This window comes from Opisthorchis viverrini (genome assembly GCF_000715545.1).
Source record: "Opisthorchis viverrini unplaced genomic scaffold opera_v5_31, whole genome shotgun sequence".
NCBI classification, from domain to species: domain Eukaryota; kingdom Metazoa; phylum Platyhelminthes; class Trematoda; order Opisthorchiida; family Opisthorchiidae; genus Opisthorchis; species Opisthorchis viverrini.
The window spans coordinates 991,063-1,012,772 of record NW_008751688.1 but is presented as its reverse complement, the minus strand read 5'-3'; the positions used below and the strand labels follow the sequence as shown (position 1 = coordinate 1,012,772).

General features: G+C 45.0%; 2 protein-coding genes across 2 annotated transcripts in view; one reads left to right on the top strand and one right to left on the bottom strand.

Moving 5' to 3' along the window:
* The window catches only part of T265_02570 (hypothetical protein), a gene marked incomplete at both ends in the record, with an annotated part of 27,360 nt that extends 6,144 nt beyond the window's left edge, over positions 1-21,216 (top strand). The window contains one exon of the mRNA XM_009166849.1: positions 21,073-21,216. Within this exon, the coding sequence (XP_009165113.1) occupies positions 21,073-21,216 (144 nt within the window). The remainder of the gene's footprint in view (positions 1-21,072) is intronic.
* The window catches only part of T265_02569 (hypothetical protein), a gene marked incomplete at both ends in the record, with an annotated part of 44,413 nt that overhangs the window by 9,786 nt on the left and 12,917 nt on the right, over positions 1-21,710 (bottom strand). The window contains 12 exons of the mRNA XM_009166848.1: positions 2,571-2,682; positions 3,225-3,325; positions 5,787-5,906; positions 8,023-8,139; positions 8,845-9,198; positions 10,118-10,229; positions 14,049-14,140; positions 16,297-16,510; positions 18,653-19,229; positions 20,263-20,416; positions 20,462-20,671; positions 21,191-21,284. Coding sequence (XP_009165112.1) covers positions 2,571-2,682; positions 3,225-3,325; positions 5,787-5,906; positions 8,023-8,139; positions 8,845-9,198; positions 10,118-10,229; positions 14,049-14,140; positions 16,297-16,510; positions 18,653-19,229; positions 20,263-20,416; positions 20,462-20,671; positions 21,191-21,284 — 2,257 coding nt within the window. The remainder of the gene's footprint in view (positions 1-2,570; positions 2,683-3,224; positions 3,326-5,786; positions 5,907-8,022; positions 8,140-8,844; positions 9,199-10,117; positions 10,230-14,048; positions 14,141-16,296; positions 16,511-18,652; positions 19,230-20,262; positions 20,417-20,461; positions 20,672-21,190; positions 21,285-21,710) is intronic.

Below are 21,710 nucleotides of genomic sequence, written 5' to 3'. Positions count from 1 at the left end.
TATATATATATGGCGTTGCTCTCACTGTATATGGTCAAAGTGGTTAGAGCGCGAATTTACTGACCGGAAGGTCCGTGGTTCGAACCCGACCTCTGCCTCTCGACTTCCCCTGTCTAGGTTTGGGCGACCTGGCAGTATCCCAGCCCTCGTGCTTCCTTCGGGTAGCATGGCAGCTAGGCACCGGAAGGGTGCCTGTGGATTGCCCCGGGTTGAAAAAAGGTTGTCCCCTGAAGGTATCATCTTTTCTTCTGTGGTAGCAGTGATTGGGCCAACACAGTGGCTGGGGATTTTCGAGCATAACAGTTATCGCCCCGAAGATACATAACGGGCCCCATTCCAGACCGTAGGAACACTGCACTTCACACGTTAAACCGCGCGGAAGCATTCAGGTATTTAATAGTTTGCAGTCTTCAAAGATCCCACCAAAAGGGAGAAATACCATATGCACATTTAGTGTTTGGTTGTGGCAAAGTACATTCCCTCCTCATCCTAAACTGACGGTGATAAACATGGTGTGACATCCACTGTACGAGGCTCTGGTGATGGTGTCACCAGTCCGTGATGGACTCTCTCCGGATCTCAAGCAGAATTCAACATGAGTCCAATGACGATATCACACGCCGAATGTTACCCCACCACAAAGGGATTCCATACGCCACGAGAACACGAACATTTGGACAGTATTGGTACTATGGAATTGGTGTACGAACCATGTAACTGTCATTAGCGATCATGGAATCCTGCTGCCCTTTGGGTTGCACTTGGAATCGCATGGATTAGAAGCGAACTCGAAAAAACACCATATCTGATCGAGTGGGCGTGCTCCAGCGGCCTCTCGGATGGTTCTGCTCTCCACACATCCGCGCTGCCCCGAAGTCCGCAGTTGGTTGTACAAAAGCTAGGGGTGCACCCTTGAACAAAAGCCGTGTGGCGCTGAGGATGTTGAGTGGGCACAAATCATCGTGCTACAACACGAATATACACCAGATGAGAAGCTTTTTCCATACTCCAGCGTTCACGGTACACGATGCTACCGAAGGCAGCCTAACCATAATGATAGATGTGTAAGCTCGACCTCCCCCCATCCTGGAAAAATCAGGATGGGGGAGTATCCATATTCTGCTTGAGTTGGAAAGCGAGTCTCACTGTGAGAAGCCTCTCTGACTACCACATTGACTTTGAATGTCTTTCAGTGGTATGGATTCCTTGTTTAGTCTTACAATGCATCAAAGTACAAAGAATGGAAGTTTCCTACAGGATTTACCATAGCGGTCTGAATGACAAATCGAGTCTGCACGGTGTGGCTTTTGCTTTTAGAAAACACACCCACGTCTCCCTACTCTCTTGAGTACCAGTATCTTTCAGGACGCACACTAATACCAGGGAGTACCTTAAATGCGACGGATATCAAGCTGATACCACGATGGTTTTCGCACGACGTTGAAGCGGTCTTTTTGAAGACTGGGATGACGGTCGAGTAGTTCCACTTGGCCGATACTCTGTTTTCATTCCAAATCTTCAGCGTTAAGGTTGTCAGACTTCACCGGGATGTCGCCAACTTCTTTGAAGAGTACGGGGTACAGATCATCCAGGCCAGGTGTATTGTCGCATTGGTGGGCTGGGTTCCATTTAGGGGAACAGCTGAACTGTTCTGTGTTCAACCCATCGCGCAAGACGACGATTTTGCGAACGAATTGCTGTTCCGTCTCTTTCGCATACTATTTCGCTGATAATTGTATTCTTTTGACCAGTTGATCGAATCAGCTGAAATAGTGCGCGGCTGTTGCCTACAGCGAAAGCTCTCGGAATCCACCAGCGTCCTCTGTCATTCTTCAAGCTCTCGACTACTCGGTGTTCGAGGGTCCTGCGTGCGCCATCACAGTCGCTCGCTGCTGGCAGCAATAGAATCTGCCGATTTCGACGACATCCAGTGTTCATTTAGTCGATTCAGATGGTTTGAACAAACAGTACTGAAAGCTGAGAGCATAGCTTCTTTAACCTGCTTCCATTCAACCTCCAGGCAATCTTCGTCGTCTGCATGCCTGTGCGCTTCCAGTAGTTTTCTAGCCAGATCAGCCCTATACTTTTGAGTTACTAAAACTTATCGAAGTTGATGAATGGAACTGCTCTGGCTTGACAGCCGGGTTTGAAATCCCTATCCTAACTGCTGTCAGATTTGGGCAACGACAAGACCTTCCAACCAACATTCAAAGTACCTCCAGGCATCTTCGTCGTCTGCATGCCTGTGCGCTTCCAGTAGTTTTCTAGCCAGATCAGCCCTATACTTTTGAGTTACTAAAACTTATCGAAGTTGATGAATGGAACTGCTCTGGCTTGACAGCCGGGTTTGAAATCCCTATCCTAACTGCTGTCAGATTTGGGCAACGACAAGACCTTCCAACCAACATTCAAAGTGCATCTAATGTGCTATTCGAAAGGAAAGTTGCCCAGATAGAGGTCCACTGATAGCTTACCAAACCTTTCTGAAACGATAACTCCCCAATCGGTTCCAAACTTATTCCAATCACCCAAATACACCCGATCAGTCGACGAGGGCGAGGGTAACTTACACATGCCTCGAGTTCGGCTGTAGCCTCTTTCATCCTTTCGTAACGATCACGTAGAAGATTCGCTTCATGTCGACTATTGTCCAGCTGGCGTTCGCAATCGGATAGTTGATCGCTGAAAAAGAGTAAACGGAACGTCGTGTTAGAGCTCCAACTCCAAATAAATGCTTTACAGACTAACGTAGGTGGGTAAAATATACTACATCTATTCCGCAGAGTAAGTTTCACCTATGAGGTTGATGGAAACGCAACGACATTTCACTATCAATTTCATTGCTTAGGACTCATCTCAGCATAACAATCTTCAAATTAATTCACTCATCAGTTGCGCCATTTCGGTGCACGGGTTTTACGTATCCCTCGAGGAAATACGGAAGCTAAGGTACCACTAAACTGCTTAAACCCATACATACATTCAGAGTTTGGGGCTGGAATCGAGCCACATGCATTCTGCTCACGGAGTGACCACCGAAAACCATAAGCTATCTACAGCTCGCTCAACAGCCCTACATTACTTGATACTCAATCCTCCTTTGGTACATAACGACGGATACTGGAAAATGAATTGGATTATCCAGAAACAGTTTTCCTCAATGAAAGGATTGGGAGCTGTCCAACTTGAGTGATACTCAGTTTGTAAGGAAAGAATGAACTTACCGCACAGTCTGTTCTCGCTGTTCGGCACTTGTTCGATCTATCTCGCTACGCTGAAGCTGTGTTTTGACTAATTCCAGTTCGCTTCGAAGATGGTCGATGACCTATGAGATCGGGTTCGAATGCAAAACATATGTACGAGTAGGTGGAATGGACATGCATACCGATCCATTAGAGGATTTGTGTGTAATTCTTACCACTGAGCTAAAATGGGTCAGACAAATCCTGAGACGTTTTTTGGGTCAGTGAACAAATCACAAAACTGTGAAGTGTCCTGGGCTTATCACAGCAACGATGAAGCGGTGGAAAGACAAAAATCGAGCATTTGAAGATGTTTGTTAAATGCGCATGACAAGATTGGCCCAAAAGCGAGCGGTAAATGTTTGCAAAGGCCCGAAAGGGTTGCGAAAAATGTTGAAAATTTTGTGAACTCACAATACAGGACTGGCTAAGAAAAAAGAGGGCCACCAAAGCACGGTAGTAGATTTTGCACCGTGATATGAACCAAAATAATTCACCGCTGTAACTGAAGCGTGCGAATACTAATGCTGCGTGGCTTCTCATTCCGAACGTACGAAGTGAATTGATATGGGTGAGGGGAGACCGAGGAAGTTTGAAGCCTATGACAACAAACACAAGGCTTTATACGTATCTTGTAACGCAGCATCACGAGGAACCTGTTACTTGGTGTATGCATCAAAATTAGCTGCACGTATATACAGACATCTTGAAAATCAGCTGTGAAACAGTCTAATGTACGATTCCTTTTGTAATTATGTATTGAAGCATTCTATCCGGCTGAATCATGACATGAAACAGTCATGCTGGCTTCATGAAAGCTGTGCGTTATTTCCAGTTGTGCACCTTGCCTACTTGAAATGAATCAGTGAAGTACTCCCGGCAACAGTATTCAGAAATAGCCCGTACAGGGAGAGGATGCGGTACAAGCTTACGGTGATGGGTAGGTTTTCCCTACTAAGACATAAAACTAAGGCGGCAGCTCAAAGCAGTCGCGCATTACGGTGCCTAAATATACGGATATTGTGTGTGCTCTTAAAGGTATACAATGCAAAATTGATAAGACGAGCATTGAGCCTAGGCAAAAGGTGGTAGAAGAGTCAATTCCAAGGTGATCTCACATTATGAGTCGAAAGCTTCTATGCAAAGAAGCGAGGCTTCTACATCTGGGATCTCCAATACTCCACTGATTTGTATTCATCAAGAATGAAGCCTGTATGCACAAGGCGTTCTCGTACATAACGCCAGTCTACCTAGGACGGCATTAACATCTATTAACTAGTCATAGATTTGACGTTTGCTGCTTCGTTGGAAGCTGACTGGATCGCGGGTTCGGTTCTAATCGTATTTCGCGTCGGCATTCACAGAGTAGACGGATATGCTGGTCGGGTCAGTGTATTTCACAGTGACAGAAGGGCGCTCTACCTGTGCTACACGTAGAAGTATGCGTCGACAAGATGGTGTGGGAAGCAGTCAACAAAAATGAGGATATGTTTGGTGAACTGCAGGTCATATACTGCGGCAGACGTTACGAAAATGTCAAACGAAGCAAGATAAATCTGAACAGATGAGGAGATCAAAGTAAATATCGAACCAATGACCCGAGGGCTTGGAAGCATAGTGATGCACGTGCATCTAGTAGTTACAGCTGTGAAAGACTGTTCAATCTGACAACTGATTTTCTTGTCGAATGGATCGATAAGCGCAGACGCACACAATTGCTTAGATAGAGCGACGTCTAAGTGGGTTAGGTAGACAAACCGTAATATTCACAGTAAATTTAAACACACAGGGAATACACGGGCGCGGTATTGCAAGCGAGAAATACAGAAATTTTCAAACGCTTGATAGAGATATCAGTGAGGGTTATTACTACGATTCTGCGGTCAGTATGCTTATCAAAGCATTCAGCCAGTTATCTCCGCTCCCCGGTTAAGCGGAGTCAACACCGGGACGCCATTTTAATAACCATGTACTTCCGGATGAGTTACACTTAGGGACCATCAGCGAACATACCTAATTAATGAACTATTACGTGACTCTTCGATCGTTCGTAGGAATGTCGCTGACCCTGACGCCCGTCGTACAGCATAAGCCCATCAACTATTGACGATAACCTGAGCTACCAACTCTTCCCTCGGTTGCAAAGCCTAGAGCTACCTCACGCCCCCAAGGCAGATACAAATATCACCGGAATTTCACCTAGAAGTTGGAATAGGCTTAAGGAAAGCAGACCAGTTCGAAGATAAGTAACAATGTACGTTCACTCTATTCCTGGTGGAAGCTATGAAGGGCCACTCCCCATACCAGTTGTAAATCATTGTCATCGAACGAGCAGTTCTTCTGACCGTCCGAATTCGCAATGGTGCAAATACACGTAAAGGATCAGTGACTCAAAAGGCAACAACACATATAATCATCATCAGACATCTTATTCTGGCGCAGAAACTTCAATTAAAAATGGGATTTCGATATTTGAACACTGCTACTTTAATTCGGCATAAAGATTTGCGAATAAAGATAACCTATCACTCTGTGAAAACCTACCGCATTGTCCTGCGAATGTTGCAATCTGTCTAGTTTCAAATTAGTTTCACGAAGTAATGCTTCGGCTGCATCCTTGTTCATCGTAAGTTCTCGCAGTTGTGCTTGCATATCAGAGCATCGCTGGAAGAGAAAGGTTAAAGCCACAATGATACAAAATATTACAAAGTGCAAAAACATATGATTTAGAGTAGTCGGGGTACTAAAACGATTCTCTTGGAGAGTAAACAGCAAAGGAAGAAAGTGAACTTAGGCTTTGCTCTTATCAAAGCTAGACAGCAATGCCCTATTAAAAATAGGAAGTAAAAAAGGATTACGCACCAAAACATGCTGCACTCATCAGCCTGACAAATTGATGTGCCCATGACACACGAACCCGTACTGGTAGAGGGAAACCAATGACAACCGAATGGTTACTGGGTTCTAACTGAGGCTCATGTTGGTACGCAAGCTGTTTACGGAGGTGAAACTATGCCTCTTATGCACCTAGTCTAGACGAACGACTCCATCATCACCATTGACAGTACCACACCAGTGTTCAACACTGATCCTTCGCTGCCGTACATCCATGATTTACTGGGGAGAAGAAAAGTAAACTCGCTTTCCAAGTGCCTCGTTGCAGATTCGCCAGCACCAACCCACATGAGGTATGGTTATGAGACAACGGTTGTCGAACACCTAAACACGCCTCAGTCCTGCCGCTCGAACGGGCCAAGTCTCACAGCCATACAACAAAACAGTTCGTACTATAGCCCGATAAACACATCCCTTGAGATTCAGGGATACACCATTTTAACGCCGTAGGTGCCTCAAATCAGCAAACGCGACCCGAGTCTTGCAGATTCAGGCAATGACCTCACCTGCCAACGTTCCATAACTCCAAATGCCTTTGCCCTGGATTGTAATTGGCGTGTCTAGTGACTGAATGTCCAGGGGCATAATCTTACACCTTACGGGTGCATAGTGCATATCAAAGGATGGGATGTTCATATAAAAACACCTGCGCCTACCTTTCCTCTTCGAAGACGAGAATGATGTCGCCTGCACATTTCAAATCGACAAGGTTTTCGTCAGCAGGGTTTTGAAGGCCTACCAGCGTTCTTCTCATCATCTCATTGAATACGAAATTAAATGGGAATGGAGAAATTGGGCAACCCCTAATGGATAGCGCTCTATGTACGGGAGATTTTGGAGAGCTATCCGTATGCCCACACACACCCGGAAATTTGAGAATACAAAGAGCGTATTATGTTTACAAACTTCCGGGGCATTTCTTGGTGGGCAAGCGTCTCAAGAACAGACCGATCAACCGAGTCGAATGCGCCTCGGAAATCCAGGAATACTAGAATTGTGGGTCGTTTGTACGAATGACTTTGTTCTAGCATCTGACAACGTGTGAAGATTTGGTCAATGCAGCCTTTTCCCTGGCAGGAATCCCGCTTGCTGCTCTCGAGTCAGTGTTTTACAAGCCACCATAAGACGATGAAGCGCTAGTGATGCCAAAAGTCTCGCTACGACTGGAGTCAAGCTGATTCTACTGCCGTTACCACACTCACTACGAGCCCGTTTTTTTCAAATGGGCAATATCACCGACTCCTCCCCCATTTGTCTGAAATAGTCTCCTTTTCCCAAATGCAAGCAAACAGATCAGACAAGCGCTGACTAAGGACTTCACCCCCATCTGTGAGCAATGCGGTTGGGAGGTCATTCAGACCAGAAGCTTGGTGGCGTTTGAGCGAACATATGCAGTCTTAAAACTCCAAGACCGTAGTCAGTTCCATGTCGACTGTTGGCTTCAGATGGGTGGCAGTTGGTGACCAAAGCTGTTCGAAGTATTTGTCCAACGTTCGAGGCGTTTTTCTTCATTCAAGGTAGTTGCTCCAAAACGAGCTGCGGTTGCCACATTGACAGATAAAAGGGTGAAGATCACTATACGTGCATTCGAAAGGAGTTGAGTAAGTCAACACACTTGTGCGTTATTAGGCCAGTGGGAGTCTGGCTCACAAAATCTCATGTAACAAACCAAGTCGCATGTTAGGTATTTGTTAGGCTTGGGCGATTCGACGCCATTTAGCTTGAAATAAATGCTCTTCATTGGCATCGTTCCGGTATGAGGACTGACCTATTGGCAAGTAGTCTACGTATGGATTGTAGCATCGCTCTAAAAAAGCTTACACATATTTTTTAAAGTTTGAAAACAGAACGAATCTCAATAAGATACGCGAGAAAAAAACGTTACCTTTTTTTCTTCTTCCAGTCTGTCACGTATGGAAAAGTATTTATCCTCATACTGCAAGCATTGATTACGCAGATCTCTTTGATAGTCCTTTTCGTTGAGAAGTTTCTGCCTGAGCTCCTGGATTGGGGTAGAGGGGAAACAAAGTAGGGTGAACAACAAAGCTTGATATCGGAGGAATAGTGGGCCGCAGGTGTATGTGGGCGATCTATTGAGTGGCTTCGCTGTTTCTACACATGTTAGTCTGCAGTTATTCAAAGAAGTGAGACTATGATAGTCATGCATTAATAAAAATACTGAGAGACGGTGCAGGTGGAAACGGATACTGTACAGGTTAGCATATCACAAACGAGTAATAGTCAGTGTGGTGTTCAAATTCAAGATAAAGTAGTTCCTCTAGTGAGCGAATCCTTAATAAGTAATACACAGCAGCAAGACTGACGTGGTGAGACTGAATGATCATGGGAAGCGTTCCGCGAAAAATGTGTATTAGTTGTGTTAGCAACTGAAGGGACGAGCATGATATCCTCACTTCACAGTGGTGATCTCAAGCATGGCCATTCGCGCCTAATGGCTTTCCATCAAAGGTGCATCGCTATGCTGAGCACACGAGAAAGGATTGTGGCAGATCGACACTTGCGGGTATAGCTAAGCTATATTGAAGCACAACCGAAAAACGAATTTAGTCCCGTTGTGTTCTGCCATCAACGGAGGGATTAGCACCAGTGCCTTAAGACTGAAAAAGCTAATAATAGGTCCGAACATTCAGACAAAAAAGACGAACAGACTATACCTAAAAGTCACTACATAAGAAGGTACACCAACCTGTATTTCTCGTTTCAAATTCGTTTCACAAGCACGTAGTTGACGCTGATCGGCAACCATTGTGTCAAGTGTGCCCATTTGTTGTAAAGAAGCCTCCCAAATTTCTTTGCGTTCTCGATTCGCCGCCTCCAACGCTGCACGACATTCATCCTCACGACATCTGAATTGCTTCAGTTGTTTCTGGACCAAACCGATTATTTGCTGTACCAACAGGTCAGCGTCTGATTGGCTGGTCTTGGTACAATCATCGGTTCCGGTTGAGTATGGTGTGGCTGGTGTATTTGGGCACATGGTTCGTAGCAGTTCAGACAAATCGATCTCAACGAAGTCATTTGGGAGCGAATCCAGACGAGACTGAAGAGGGAGGGGGTGAAAAGTGAAGAACAGCGAGCGATGAGGTAAATAATAAGCGTCACATGGAAAAAGCCGACCAAATGACATTGATGAATGTAAGTATCCAAGTCAACCGGTGTACGTCTATGCATCCTCAAGAATACTACAACGAATACCCTAGCTTGACACTTGAAGCCACTAAATTCCCGTTCAGGTGGAATGGGAACCTCCCCATTTACCTGATTTATTCTCAGAGTCTTCTTTCATGGAAGGCCAATTCAACATGCTAGATGGGGTAATCATCAAAATGACGCGACAAGCTCTTAGAAGCAGTGTTCTCTTGTACAGTAAAACCAATAAGGTATCGGAAAAGTTTATCACTACGCACCAGGACTACGTTATTGGACGCTTATGATGACGTATGTGACGCAGCTCCAAAGAGTAGGTGTAAGGAACCCAGACAATCATCCAGGTAGCTATGCTGTGGAAGAACAGGAACGCAGCCCGAGGTTAAGATAACAACTGGGCACATGTGAGGGTTGGCCACAGATAAGCTATACCGAAGGGGTATGTTTGCCGTGCCCCCCCCCTGTAGAAAACATAGAGCTTACCTCTGGCAGAGACATCCAAGGACGAACTTATCCAGCAAAATCAGAAAATACAGATCACTTCAAGACCAGAAGTCAAGAACCCCATGGGGTGCCCTCGAGGAAGAGGTAAGTTGGTAAACAGACAACTGATTCTTGGATGACCCCTGATGTGGTTTCCAATTTTACTGTTACGTATTGGACGAGACATGCACCCATTGTATGTGGCGTACGGAAGTACAGCCTCAGCAGGATTGGACACAAGCATCATGCAAGGGTTGTAAACAATTGAGCTACTGACACGCTTGTTAGTAGGTAGACCGATTCACAAAATGTAAGGCGGCAAGAATTACCAGAACGAGTCGAACTTTTTCCAACTGGGCGCGGTAGCTTTGGTTTGCTTGATTAGTACGTTGAAGACAGGCGTTTTCATTTCGGAGACGTTCAAGGACTTCAAAAGTGTATCTGCTAAGTAAGAGATAGAATCAATCAATGAAAACCGAGTGGCAGTCAGCATGTCACCGAAATGCAAAGCTGGACGAGCTAAACGGTACCGTTCAAGTCTCTTAACTGGGGACAGTAGTCCCAAAGAGATCTACAGGAATGAAAGGAGAAGGGTTGTAAACTCTAGACTTGAAGTCGAAAGAGTGAAAACATGGCCATTGATACAAATCGTCAGACAACGGAATGGGTTCACACTCAATCTTACCACTTATAGTCCTTAGTTCTTCAATTTATTAAATACTGAACCCCAGGTGCGCTCAAGACATGCACGTTGGCACTGAAAAAGTTATTTAATCCTGTTTGGGGCCTCAATTGGAATTCTACACGAAAAGCGGACAATGTAACATGCTGCGGAAATGTTGCAGTTTCGTGCATATAACGACAGTCACACATGTTTCCACTGTACTCGTCGTCTTGCTCATTGACAACGCTAATGAGTAACACCGGTGCTTCACTGCCTCAGAGTGGCGGATTCATAAGGCCTAATCACACTCTCAGTCCAAACATCTCCCATGGATACTCATTGATAGAAACTCTCAGAAGTTGAGTCCGCTCACTGTTCATCCTCAAGTCACAATTAGGCAAACAAGGAACACCCAAGTGATGACGGAGGTACACCTGAGTATAATTACACATTTAAAGGATGTCATGTCGAGAAAGGTCGTAGAAAGCTTCAAAGATGGCCACACATCAGAGTTCAAAATGGTAGTCAACAGCAAATCTAAGCGAATAGCATGAGATACTTTCATTGTGGTCTTTCCTCTATAAGAGTGAGTCAGTCACTTGCATAGCCCGAAATTATCTTTGCTTTAGCTTTCGGATGTTCGATTCACCAGGCGTGGTTACGACGGAAATTCTTGTGCTTACACAGTAATTGAAGTTCTGCCTTAGAATATAGCATATCATAGCCTGAGATGCACGGTTCACACGTGGCAAGCATTTGTTTGTTTGTAAGTGAAGAGGAAACTTGAAAGTTTCACTCGAAATTTCCTGCTGAAAGTNAAAGTGAAGTCAGTCTAGGCTGAAATCCTTAGAAGGACTGTACAGCTGTCCCATGTTTGTTGGGGATATAAGTAGCAACGCTCATTCCAAGAATCTCCGGAATGGTTCGAAACAATGAAATCATATCTCGTAGCTGAACACTATACGACTCCGGCCACGAGTGGCTGATCAGCGATGTGACTGGCTAGCATATAGATGGGATATGGCACCCATATCTTCAAATGACAGCTCACATCACGTGACCCGGCTAGACTAACTGTCTGAGTGATGCGTTCTCAGAAGGAAAAGTCAGGCGACCAGTTGAATACTTTTCTTTGCCGAGAGCTTGATCAGTTAGTAGCTATTGGTTGTCGCCAATGCGGTTACAAATTGCAGGAGGGACTACTCGAAATCCTGTCAAGTGGGATACGACGGCTTCGTTTCAATGAGCACTCGTAAGCTATTGGTGTGGCCGGTTCGATTTTAGGCCAGGCAGCTGACCCTGGTGAAAACCTAGTCAGTTCGAGTGGGGTCAACAGAGGTGCAGTCAGTTCGCCAGGGTAGTTCAAAATCGAGTGGAGTATGTCAGAACGATGCACATGTGAGCACGATTATGATCTATCGTGTTGTGAGGCGGAACGTCAATCATTGTGTAAGCACATGAGAGGAAATGACTACAGCAGTCAAGGGTATGAAGTGGGAGGAACACACTGGCCACCAGAACAAGGGTGCACTTGAAACCCCAAGACAGCGCCCTCTGCCTATAAAGGATATTTTCACATTTCCCCCTTGACGTCAAATAATAAGGCTACCAGGCAAATTAGACATTTTAGTAAACAGAATAAGGGACATTAGAAAGAAAGTGCCCTCAATATGTCAATAAGTGATGGAATTTACCAATTATACCCGTCATTAATTTTAACCCAAACTAGTAGGCCAATACGCTGGTGTAGGTAACTGAGACGAGATAGATATAAACAGGACCAGCTCAATGAGTGGTAAATTATGGGGATTCAGCATGCAGTACCAGTACTTCAATCACCGATATGTAGGAAGAATTCAGTCCCGATGAGGCAGAGAAACCCATCACTCATATACAAGGGTTTTTTAAAACACCGGGATATAAATGCAACACTACAGTTTGGGTATAGGAAACACGCAGTGCGGTCCTCATTGCCCACCATCTCAAACGGACACATCCCATCTAGGAAATAATTTGAGAGTGAACCGAAAGTAATTCCACGAGGGACGTTTACTGTAGCTGTAATTTATTCAGTGATTACTAGAGAGAGATTTGCTATTGATAAATACTGACGCCCAGATAAACAACAACCGAACAGTGCAGAAAAGTCAAATCCACATTTGTGTGCCACAAATGTCTTTCCTCAGGAGTGTACATTGTCCAGAAATGAGATTGCTTTCGCCGCAGGCCTTTATAACACTGAGGGAGTACAGACGGTGGTACAAACTCAAAGAACCAATACCCAGAATATATTTCTAGCTTAATCGCTGCAGTGACACGGTTGTGGCCGAGCACCACCTAGCAGATAGCCATGCTGATGTCTTTAACATGCCTTCCAGTAGAATCACTTTGGAATTCTTTTAAATCGGTAGACTTTGAGTGGGAAAGTATCTTCACAGCGTGGACACTGAGGAGAAGTGATAGGATTACCTGGGCCGTAGTGGATCTCGCAAATACCGGAAACATGCGTTTCCCTAACCTAAATCTTGTAATTGCCAGGTTTGCACTCTATGCTGTCCACTGCTTGGTACAAAAAACAGTATCGATTTGTTGACCCCCTGGATCTGTCGCTACTTGGTTTTTCGTAAGTGTGCAACTGTGCCGAATTCAACGTAACCGTCGCCAGATTGACAGGGTATGGAAATAGGGGTGACTATATCCCACAGCTGCGATTCACGAATGGAAGGGGATTTCCCCACCTGAAACCTAACCATATTCACAGGAGAATGGAGCAAGGCAGAGCGACGTAACTTTCAGACTAGCGCGTAGAACGGATTTCCGGCAACAATTTGGACGGAATACAGTATTGAAGGGGATGCTACAGTTGAGAGTAGGATGAACTGAGTGGCTTTTAAGGGCAATTTGTAAAAAAGCACGTTCCACGTTGGGTGCGAGATTCAACGGCAACCACTTGGAGATGCAAGTGGGCATGTATATTTCAAGTTGGTGCATTCAAGCAGATCGCGAATAGATATACACCTCAGTTGGAGGAGTTACTGATAAGGCAACACGTTGTGATAGAATGTGACAGTGGCTCGAGGATCTTGTTTGATGCCATTTGAATTAGATAATAAAAACACAACCGTTCAACTGTAACACCCTTTCAGAACCTAGCCGCCATGCCACCCAAAGGAAGCACGAGGGCTGGGATACTGCCAGGTCGCCCAAGCCTAGACAGGAGAAGTCGAGAGGCAGAGATGGATTCGAAACACGGACCTTCCGGTCAGCGAATTCGCGCTCTAACCACTTGGGCCATCTCGCCCTATACACCGCGATGGTGTTGCTTCATGGAATAGGACCAACGAGACTCGTACTGCACGATTCGCTTACTAAGAACGTGAAGCTAAGCATTCAATTACTGAATGGTCTGGGTAACAACATCACTGTACGAACAGGGAATGCCAATAAGAATGAAGTCAAGAGGACCAAACAGGCAAAATAGCTGAAAAAGGTCAGACAAACTGTGTTAATCGCAGCAAAAAACAGTGAAACACCGAAGAATACAATGAGCCAATGAAAAGCGGAAGAACACTGATGAATAACCAGAAATGACGCACTTCTCTTGAGCAATCCATGCGGTAATGGCGTCCCCGAAGGCCACCAGATTTGAGGAGTCTTCGATTGCGTCAATCAAACGTTTGCGAAGGGTCTGATCAAGAAAAATGGAAGTTTCAGGATGAACAATGTGACCCAGCCTTACAAGAGCATTGTGTTTGTGCACTCAGTGTGCGGTCTAGCTAACGTGCATCAAGGTAAAAATATTAGCATGCAAAAGTGGAGAATACGAATAAGAATACGGCAAATACTTCCTGGGGGAGGTAATAGACCGAATCCCGGGTTTTGTGAGGAAACCCAATGAACATTAAGTGAAGCATTCAACCTATGAAAAAATCGTTATGGCCGTTTACATTTGATATCGTACTCTCTATTTGATTCTATTTGAACTACAATTCTAGTGCAATGAACGATTATGTGATGCCACTATGGACCTAAATGACCAATTTGCTCGCAGAATTCCACTGACTGAAGTACATGTATCGCGACGTTTCTCATGGTCCTAAAACCGGCTTCTTTTTACCTGCTATTTACTGACCCACATTCTTGTGAGCTGCTTGATTGGTCGTCATCAGATTTGTTAGCACAGAAAGAACGTTATACAAGAAAAACTAGTAAACAAATTCCATGGTAAATCAATGTTGGTTAACAAGGAGAGGGTTAGCTTCCTCCTCGACGAGAAGCAGTGTTGGTGTTCTAAACCGGATAAACCCAGCTTAAATTGCCGACACCCTGGTATTCTTCCGGCTCGCATTATCAGAGAAATTCTGCCTGATAACCAATCTCGAAGTGAAGTAATTAGTTTCCGATGGGTCACGAGAAGGTAAGCTTTCATAGAGATGGTAAACTTGTGTGTTCTAATGAGGCTCAGAAGGGGCACTCTAAGTTTGTAGGATCGATTCACGGATGCACGCACCAAGACTTGAATGAACTGCGAAAGTCCTTTCAAGAAAACCGAAAAGTCCTTTGGCTTTGCTAATTTCCTACTATGCTGTAACCTTCACAATGATGCACGATAGCAGCTTTGCCTTCACTCAGTAATGACTTTTCCCTTCAAGTTTGAGAAGGAACCTGCTACTGCCCATGACGTGTTCTCCTAAAGAGCCAGGCTAGTCAGCTGGATTAGTAGCCAGACAAATGAACTTTCGCCAAGCTACTGAAGGCACGTTTCATGGTATATCACTTGATTTATAGTACTAAACATGAGCCGTCAGACCTACCGTTTGTTCGGAGATAGCACTTGTCAAGCTCATTAGATAGCACAAAGAGGTAAACCGAAAATAACCAGGCCTTTAAACAACATGGTTCTGTGAAGCTGAGCAGAAACTAATAGCCATGTCAAAGTGTTCGCATTTCCCGATTTCTGATAGAACGCGGTGGGTAGTAGAGGCAAAACTATCAAGATTTTCCGCTACCTTTTTCGGGAAGAGGTTCATTTTGCTCACCAGTGATAAAGTTCGAGGGGCTGGGAGAGAATGGTCTCCTAAGAGGTAGGTCCCTATTGGGTGGAACTGCATTTCTGAAAAAGAACAGTAGCTACTGCTGCAAAGGTTCCAAATATGAAATGAACGGAGGGGGAAGGATTCATAACCGGTACAGCACCTGCAACCCAAGCGAGAGTTGAAAAAGGAAGTTTACTGGACGAATGGAGAGGAATGTCGGGGAAATTCCAGTGGTGTTTTATTGGGTGACTGAAGACCCGAAAAATCCCCTTACAGTATAAGGTTTCAAAACAGCCAAACACACACTGTGGCTTAAACATTTGCTTATCAACTGGCGATGAACTGTGTGAAGGGCAGTACAAAGACTTTCCCGTCCTATATTTTTCATACCGGGTTTCCTATGAACATATTGACACGGACGCACGGCAGTGGGGGAATAGTGTACTGGCAGCAATCCTGTACCGAATATCTTACGAGCGGCTGACCCAACGAAAATCGTTCATCTGTAACACCCCTTCAGTGCCCAGCTGACATGCCACCCGAAGGAAGCACGACGGTTGGGATACCGCCAGGTTGCCCAAACCTAGGCAAGGGAAGTTGAGATGCAGAAGTCGGGTTAGAACCACGGACCTTCCGTTGAGCCATCTTGCCACAACAAACGGCTTACTTATGGATCTTGTAGCTTATTTATCCAATATATACCATACTCGTTTCACTGTGTTCCTCCGTGTAAAATAGTAAGCTTAATCGTTGGTGCCTATTTCAACGGAGCTTCCAGTAAAAAGAGAATAATAGTGGGGTTAGTTACCTGAAGGTGCTCGGAATGTTCCGGCTCAAGGGATCTGGCATGATTCTCCAATACGTCGCAGAGTTGTCTTAATTCTGACCACTTCCCACACAATTCGAGCGGCGGATTCTCCGTGATATTCAGATAGGGTCCCGTTGTATTCACAGCCTCAGTGACCGTGGCATTAAGCAGTTGAAGGTGAGAAGTTGTAGTACGCATGGTCTGTTGACGTGTACTGCACGTGAAAATGAGGCCAAGCCATGGTAGTGCGAAAAGTGAACAGTAAAAATTAATGTTTAGTCCCTTCAAAGACAAAAGGCGGAAGAAAGGAAACTGAGCGGTGAAATTAGTAGTGAAAAATCTAGTAAGTGGTGTAAAGACTCAAACAACGTATACAGTCTTGAAAGCGTAACCAAATTTAGTGCTGCCGAAGCATGCTAGGTGACTTTTGGGAGAATCAACTCGCCTGTAGCAGCCAGCTTAGTGCGCGCGTGTTCCTGTGTGATTGCGTTGTGTGCTCACCTTTCCTTCATCGGCTAGCCCACATCGGACATGCACCACCGGTTGTCATGTCACTGGATGAACGATTCATACTATCGCGCCTTGGCACTTGCTCATATATACAGCTCCCATTCGCTTTGACCTGGCTTGTCCCTCCGGCATTAAGCTGGCTGAGCGTTCAGCAGAGCAGCAGCATGTAAAACACCACCCAAGGTAGGCGACAAAGTTGCGTTCAATAGGGTGGACGGTTACGATTCGGAGAACGGTCAATCACATGAAATTTGACGTACACTGATTACAAACAAATTACGTGGGATCAGGCCACAGTTTGGCAGTGGAGCTTAAAGCCTGAAAGAGTAAATTTGGCCGCGTAAGCAGCTGACATTATGTTGAATAAAGGTTTTCGGACGGAACATATCAATGATGAGAAACACTGAGAAACATTGCCAAGTCAGCTTTGGAATGACGCCTGTGAATTGGAGATATTAACTTCATCGTGCAGTTATTTCAAACCCAAATTCTACTAAAACGGTCACCCTTCGTCCAACGTAAATATACTAGCACGTGAGAATGGTGCTAATGGTCACCTTCGATGTGTGACTGCCCCAGTTTCTAGTTATCTGACTCCAAAAAAACGAAGTACTTGGCTCCAGTCCGCATGTAAAAAATTCGATACCTGCACCGGAAGCAGAGTAAAAGTAAATTGTTCGGCTGTAACACCCTTTCAGAACCTGGCTGCCATGCCATCCGAAGGAAGCACGAGGGCTGGGATACTGTCAGGTTGCCCAAGCCTAGACAGGGGAAATCCAGATGCAGAGGTCAGGTCGAACCATGGCCTTCCGGTCAGTAAATTCGCGCTCTAACCACTAAGCCATCTCGCACCCCCCTGGAATCAGGATATTTGTAATTGAGAGTTCAGGGAGCCGTAAGGACGTCCCACACTGTCATTTGGGTTGTCGTGGTTCGGATGCTGAGGGCATGAACTAATAAAAGATGTATTAGAAAGCCTGTTACAGATTATCGAGACATTCACGTTGATATGGCTACAATCGTTCAGGCGCAAACAACAACTCGGGTGTTGCTATGGTCACAATAGAATCGATAGAGACCAAGAAGTGTGACGGGACCAAAACTGAAAACCCTCGACAGCGTGCTACCTACTAAATTCTACCGCACTGCCTGACAAGTACAGTGAGACACGATACGCAGGATTAGTTAAACTACGAGATCAACACGTACGATGCGTCGTTGTAGCACTGCATGACAGATCTTTTTTTTTACTACGGTCTGTCTTTCTGCTTCATATGTTTATTTAACTGCGGCAAGGGTTTAAAAAAGGAAGCGGAGCAGTGTTCCGCGGATTGCAGGCATGATATGGTGGTTGTAGTATTAGGTAAGAATGGGAGGTAATAACAAAGGTGACAAGAAAAGGCGCGACATAGTTGCCTATCTAGTGCCCGCACAAGCAACCGCACATCGATCTGATAGGACTGCCGATGACAACATCCTTTTCAGCACACATACGTTCATCACACGAAGGTAGAAATTGGTTTTAATGGAATCCCACTGAATTCTTCAACGATGGTTCCAGTAATAGTGTAGAGCAGAGTGCTTACTTAATGCAGTCATTCACCCAAAAAGAAGGGTTCATTTAAATGACCTCTTTTTGAGCCTGGGGAGTTGCTGACTATGACGTCGTTGACGGGTTACGTTGTTATAGGATGGTTTATGAAGGGGTGATTACGGCGGTCAGATATTAGTGACTCAACCACGTCACCCAGTGTTACAAACTGTGAGGAGTAGCAACGTTAAACAAACGAGGACGACGCAGTTGACGTGATAAGTGAAAACCGGGCTATTGAAGATGGGAACATACAGAGGTAGAGTAGTGTTCGTCACATTTAGCATAGCAGTCCCAAGGCCAGCGGCGGCAACTGCTGCTGCTTGGCCACTGGTTAGCTTGCGTAGAAGCACTAGACCCGGAGTGAAGGTGTAGCCAACGAAGGGTAAGTTGCGTACGCAATCTGATCCATCCCATTCGACATCTTCTATCTCTTCAAACTCTTCCGGTATTGATATGGCGGCGGCCTCACGAATGGCCTTGACTTTCGCCTCTCTATTGTTAAGAGGTGTTTCCAATTTATCATCGACCGCATGAGACTCATTGACCATAGGATCGGTGTTTTCATCAAACATCTTTTCGTCAACTCCATCGCTTGGATGGGTACGTTCCTGCGTCAAGAGAGTGACTTCAGCTGCTTCCGCTAGGTTGCAGGTGGTATCCACGACTGACGGGTGGAGGGACTCGCGGGCTGTCTCTTTCATTCGTATTGGAGAGAATGTTTCATTTGTTGATACATCCATTATGAGTTCATCGCGAGTTCGCGAACCACCACCGGAAAAGTTCGACACGTCATCCAACTCTCCGACAGGTGGCAGATATGGTGGTGTGGCTGAAAATAGACAAACAAGTGAAGTAACGTATCTTATGCTATGTTGTGCATAGAAGAAAATCCAGTCAACACGAGGAGCTGAGGACAAAAGCAGTTGTAAAAAATTTAAGCGAAAGTAGGATCTGCAGTTTTTTCTGTAGGACGGTGGTCCACTAAAATAAATGGATGAAACAGCAAGAAAAAGGTGAATGAATTCCTTACAAGCTTTGGGTTGTCTGTGATGACTGGGAGTGCGGTATGTGGGTTTTATACAACTTGTAAGTAACCTACAAAACCGAGCATGTTATACATCCAATAGCACATTCTCCCATGGATAAAATGGATGCCGTTTTTGATTCTGTTTCTGGTCATTTATCACCAACTGCATACCATCGCAGTCACGTTCAGGATGAGTCTTCTACTGAAGCATCTGTACTAAACCACCACAACCGATCAGTTTGTATGCTGACTATTGATTTGTATGAGTCCGACCTTTGTGAACTGAACATTTGTGTGCCCCTTCAGAATGTTGGTGTTCGTACAAGGTGCGGCTGTCTCCACTTATTCAGTATCGCGTGAGTGAATGTCCTAGAGAAAAAATGTTGCAAATACTACCTAGATGATTAGAACGCGCCTCGAATAATGAGAAGCCGAATGTGGTAGATTGTTCCCAAAGGAGGCCACGAGGATGGACGATCTGATGACCCCTCGCGCAAAGTGTTGGACTGCTTAGTTTGTCTGAAAATCTTCATAAACACTTGGATAGCCGCCAGACAACCCGTCAATAAAGAAGTTGGCCTCATTGACTCATTTTCCAAAACGAAAGCTAGACGTTCCCGACTAATTACTCAACAACACTACAGTTTTACACTATTCTCTCTTCAGTGACGCGTCAAAATCTAACGGAAACCTTGTGGCACCAAGCAAAATGACATCTGGTATGATTGGATGAGGAAATTCGCACACTGGTCAGGAGAGTCGATTATGCTCCCATCCCGTTCTACTTTCCGACACTCAGACTCAAAATGAGTGACGGAAAAGAAATACAGCTTACTTTGTCGCAGGGTTGTAAAATCAATAGTCTTGAAAAAGGAGTGCCGAACACAACCATCATAGGTCAACCGCTTAGAAGGGCTGGTGATCAGAGAACGTATGAGTTGGACGGCATTGTCCGGGATTTGCACATTGGACGGAAACTTGAGCGTTTTCTACAGTGAAGAGTAAGTTGGGAAAGACACAAGCGCACACCATACCTTGTAGTCAACAATCTTTTGCATCATGAGATCTTCATCTTTATCGTAGAATGGAGTTTGACTGTAAAACAGTTCGTAGAGCAGAACACCAATGGCCCAGTAGTCATATTCCGGACCAACCAGCAGAGGTTCTTCGTTGTGTCGACCCCTCTGACGAAGAAGTTCGATATTCAAATACTCTTTGGTGCCCACCATAGTAGGGCAAACGCACTACATTAAATTGATAGTGGAAGAACGAAAGAAAAAGATGATGACCATGATACATTCGTCTGACGGGTTGCTTAAGCTCTGAGGGGGACGAAAATAGCAAAATAATAAACCATGCAAGAACACTTTCCAAGGACGCAGGGATATTCCTTCTACAAGGACACTTCCTGTCAGGAGATGTAACCGACATGTAACCAAGCGATGTAACCTATATCGCTTTGTTGATGAAAACTTGGTTGTAAAGTACGAATCTGGGTAACCAGGGGAAATCAGCACGTTACTCGATAAAAATACGCTTTCAATAGAAGCTGTATTCTAATGGACGCCCGTAAATGTCTAACACCGACCGCCACATGGTAGAAATTTTTTCTTCTTCGTCTTTCTGTAGCTTTTCTAGATTCTAGTCTAGGAAGCCCACTAAAATGGACCAGATTTCTGAACCTTTGCGAAAAAAGGCTCAAGTTTATAACGAAACTAAAGAAAAACACGCCGCCGTCAAAGAGGTAATCCAATGGTACTTACTTTACCATCGGCGTCTAATCGAATAGCTGACCCGAAATCCAACAACTTCAGGTGACCACTGCGTTCGATGGCAAAGTTCTCCGGCTTTAGGTCACTGAAAAAGCAAGAAGACACAATTGAGACACGATATAGTGGCGCGCCTGGTAACCACAAAATTGCCTAACTATGGGCACTGGAAATATGTCTTAAAAACAGTAGTAGTTCGATTAATCAGAAGGATTAGTGTACCGGTAGAAAAGTCAGCTAACGAGTGTAACTCACCCCAGTGCGGGATTGGCTAGTAGAGTAAGCAAGCGATTAAAGATAACATATGTGGAAGGCAGCTAACTGCTGCGTAGGAGCCAGCTGACAGTTAGAGGAGCATGAATAACGTTGTACCAGAAGGAAACGGAGTACAATACAGGCACCGAAAACGTTGTGATTCAAGCTTGATACAATTTGTCGATTATGCAGCTCAATTCAGCAGCGATTTCGGTTGAATCAGCTTGTTACTAGTCAAGGAAACGTTGTTCTACCTTAA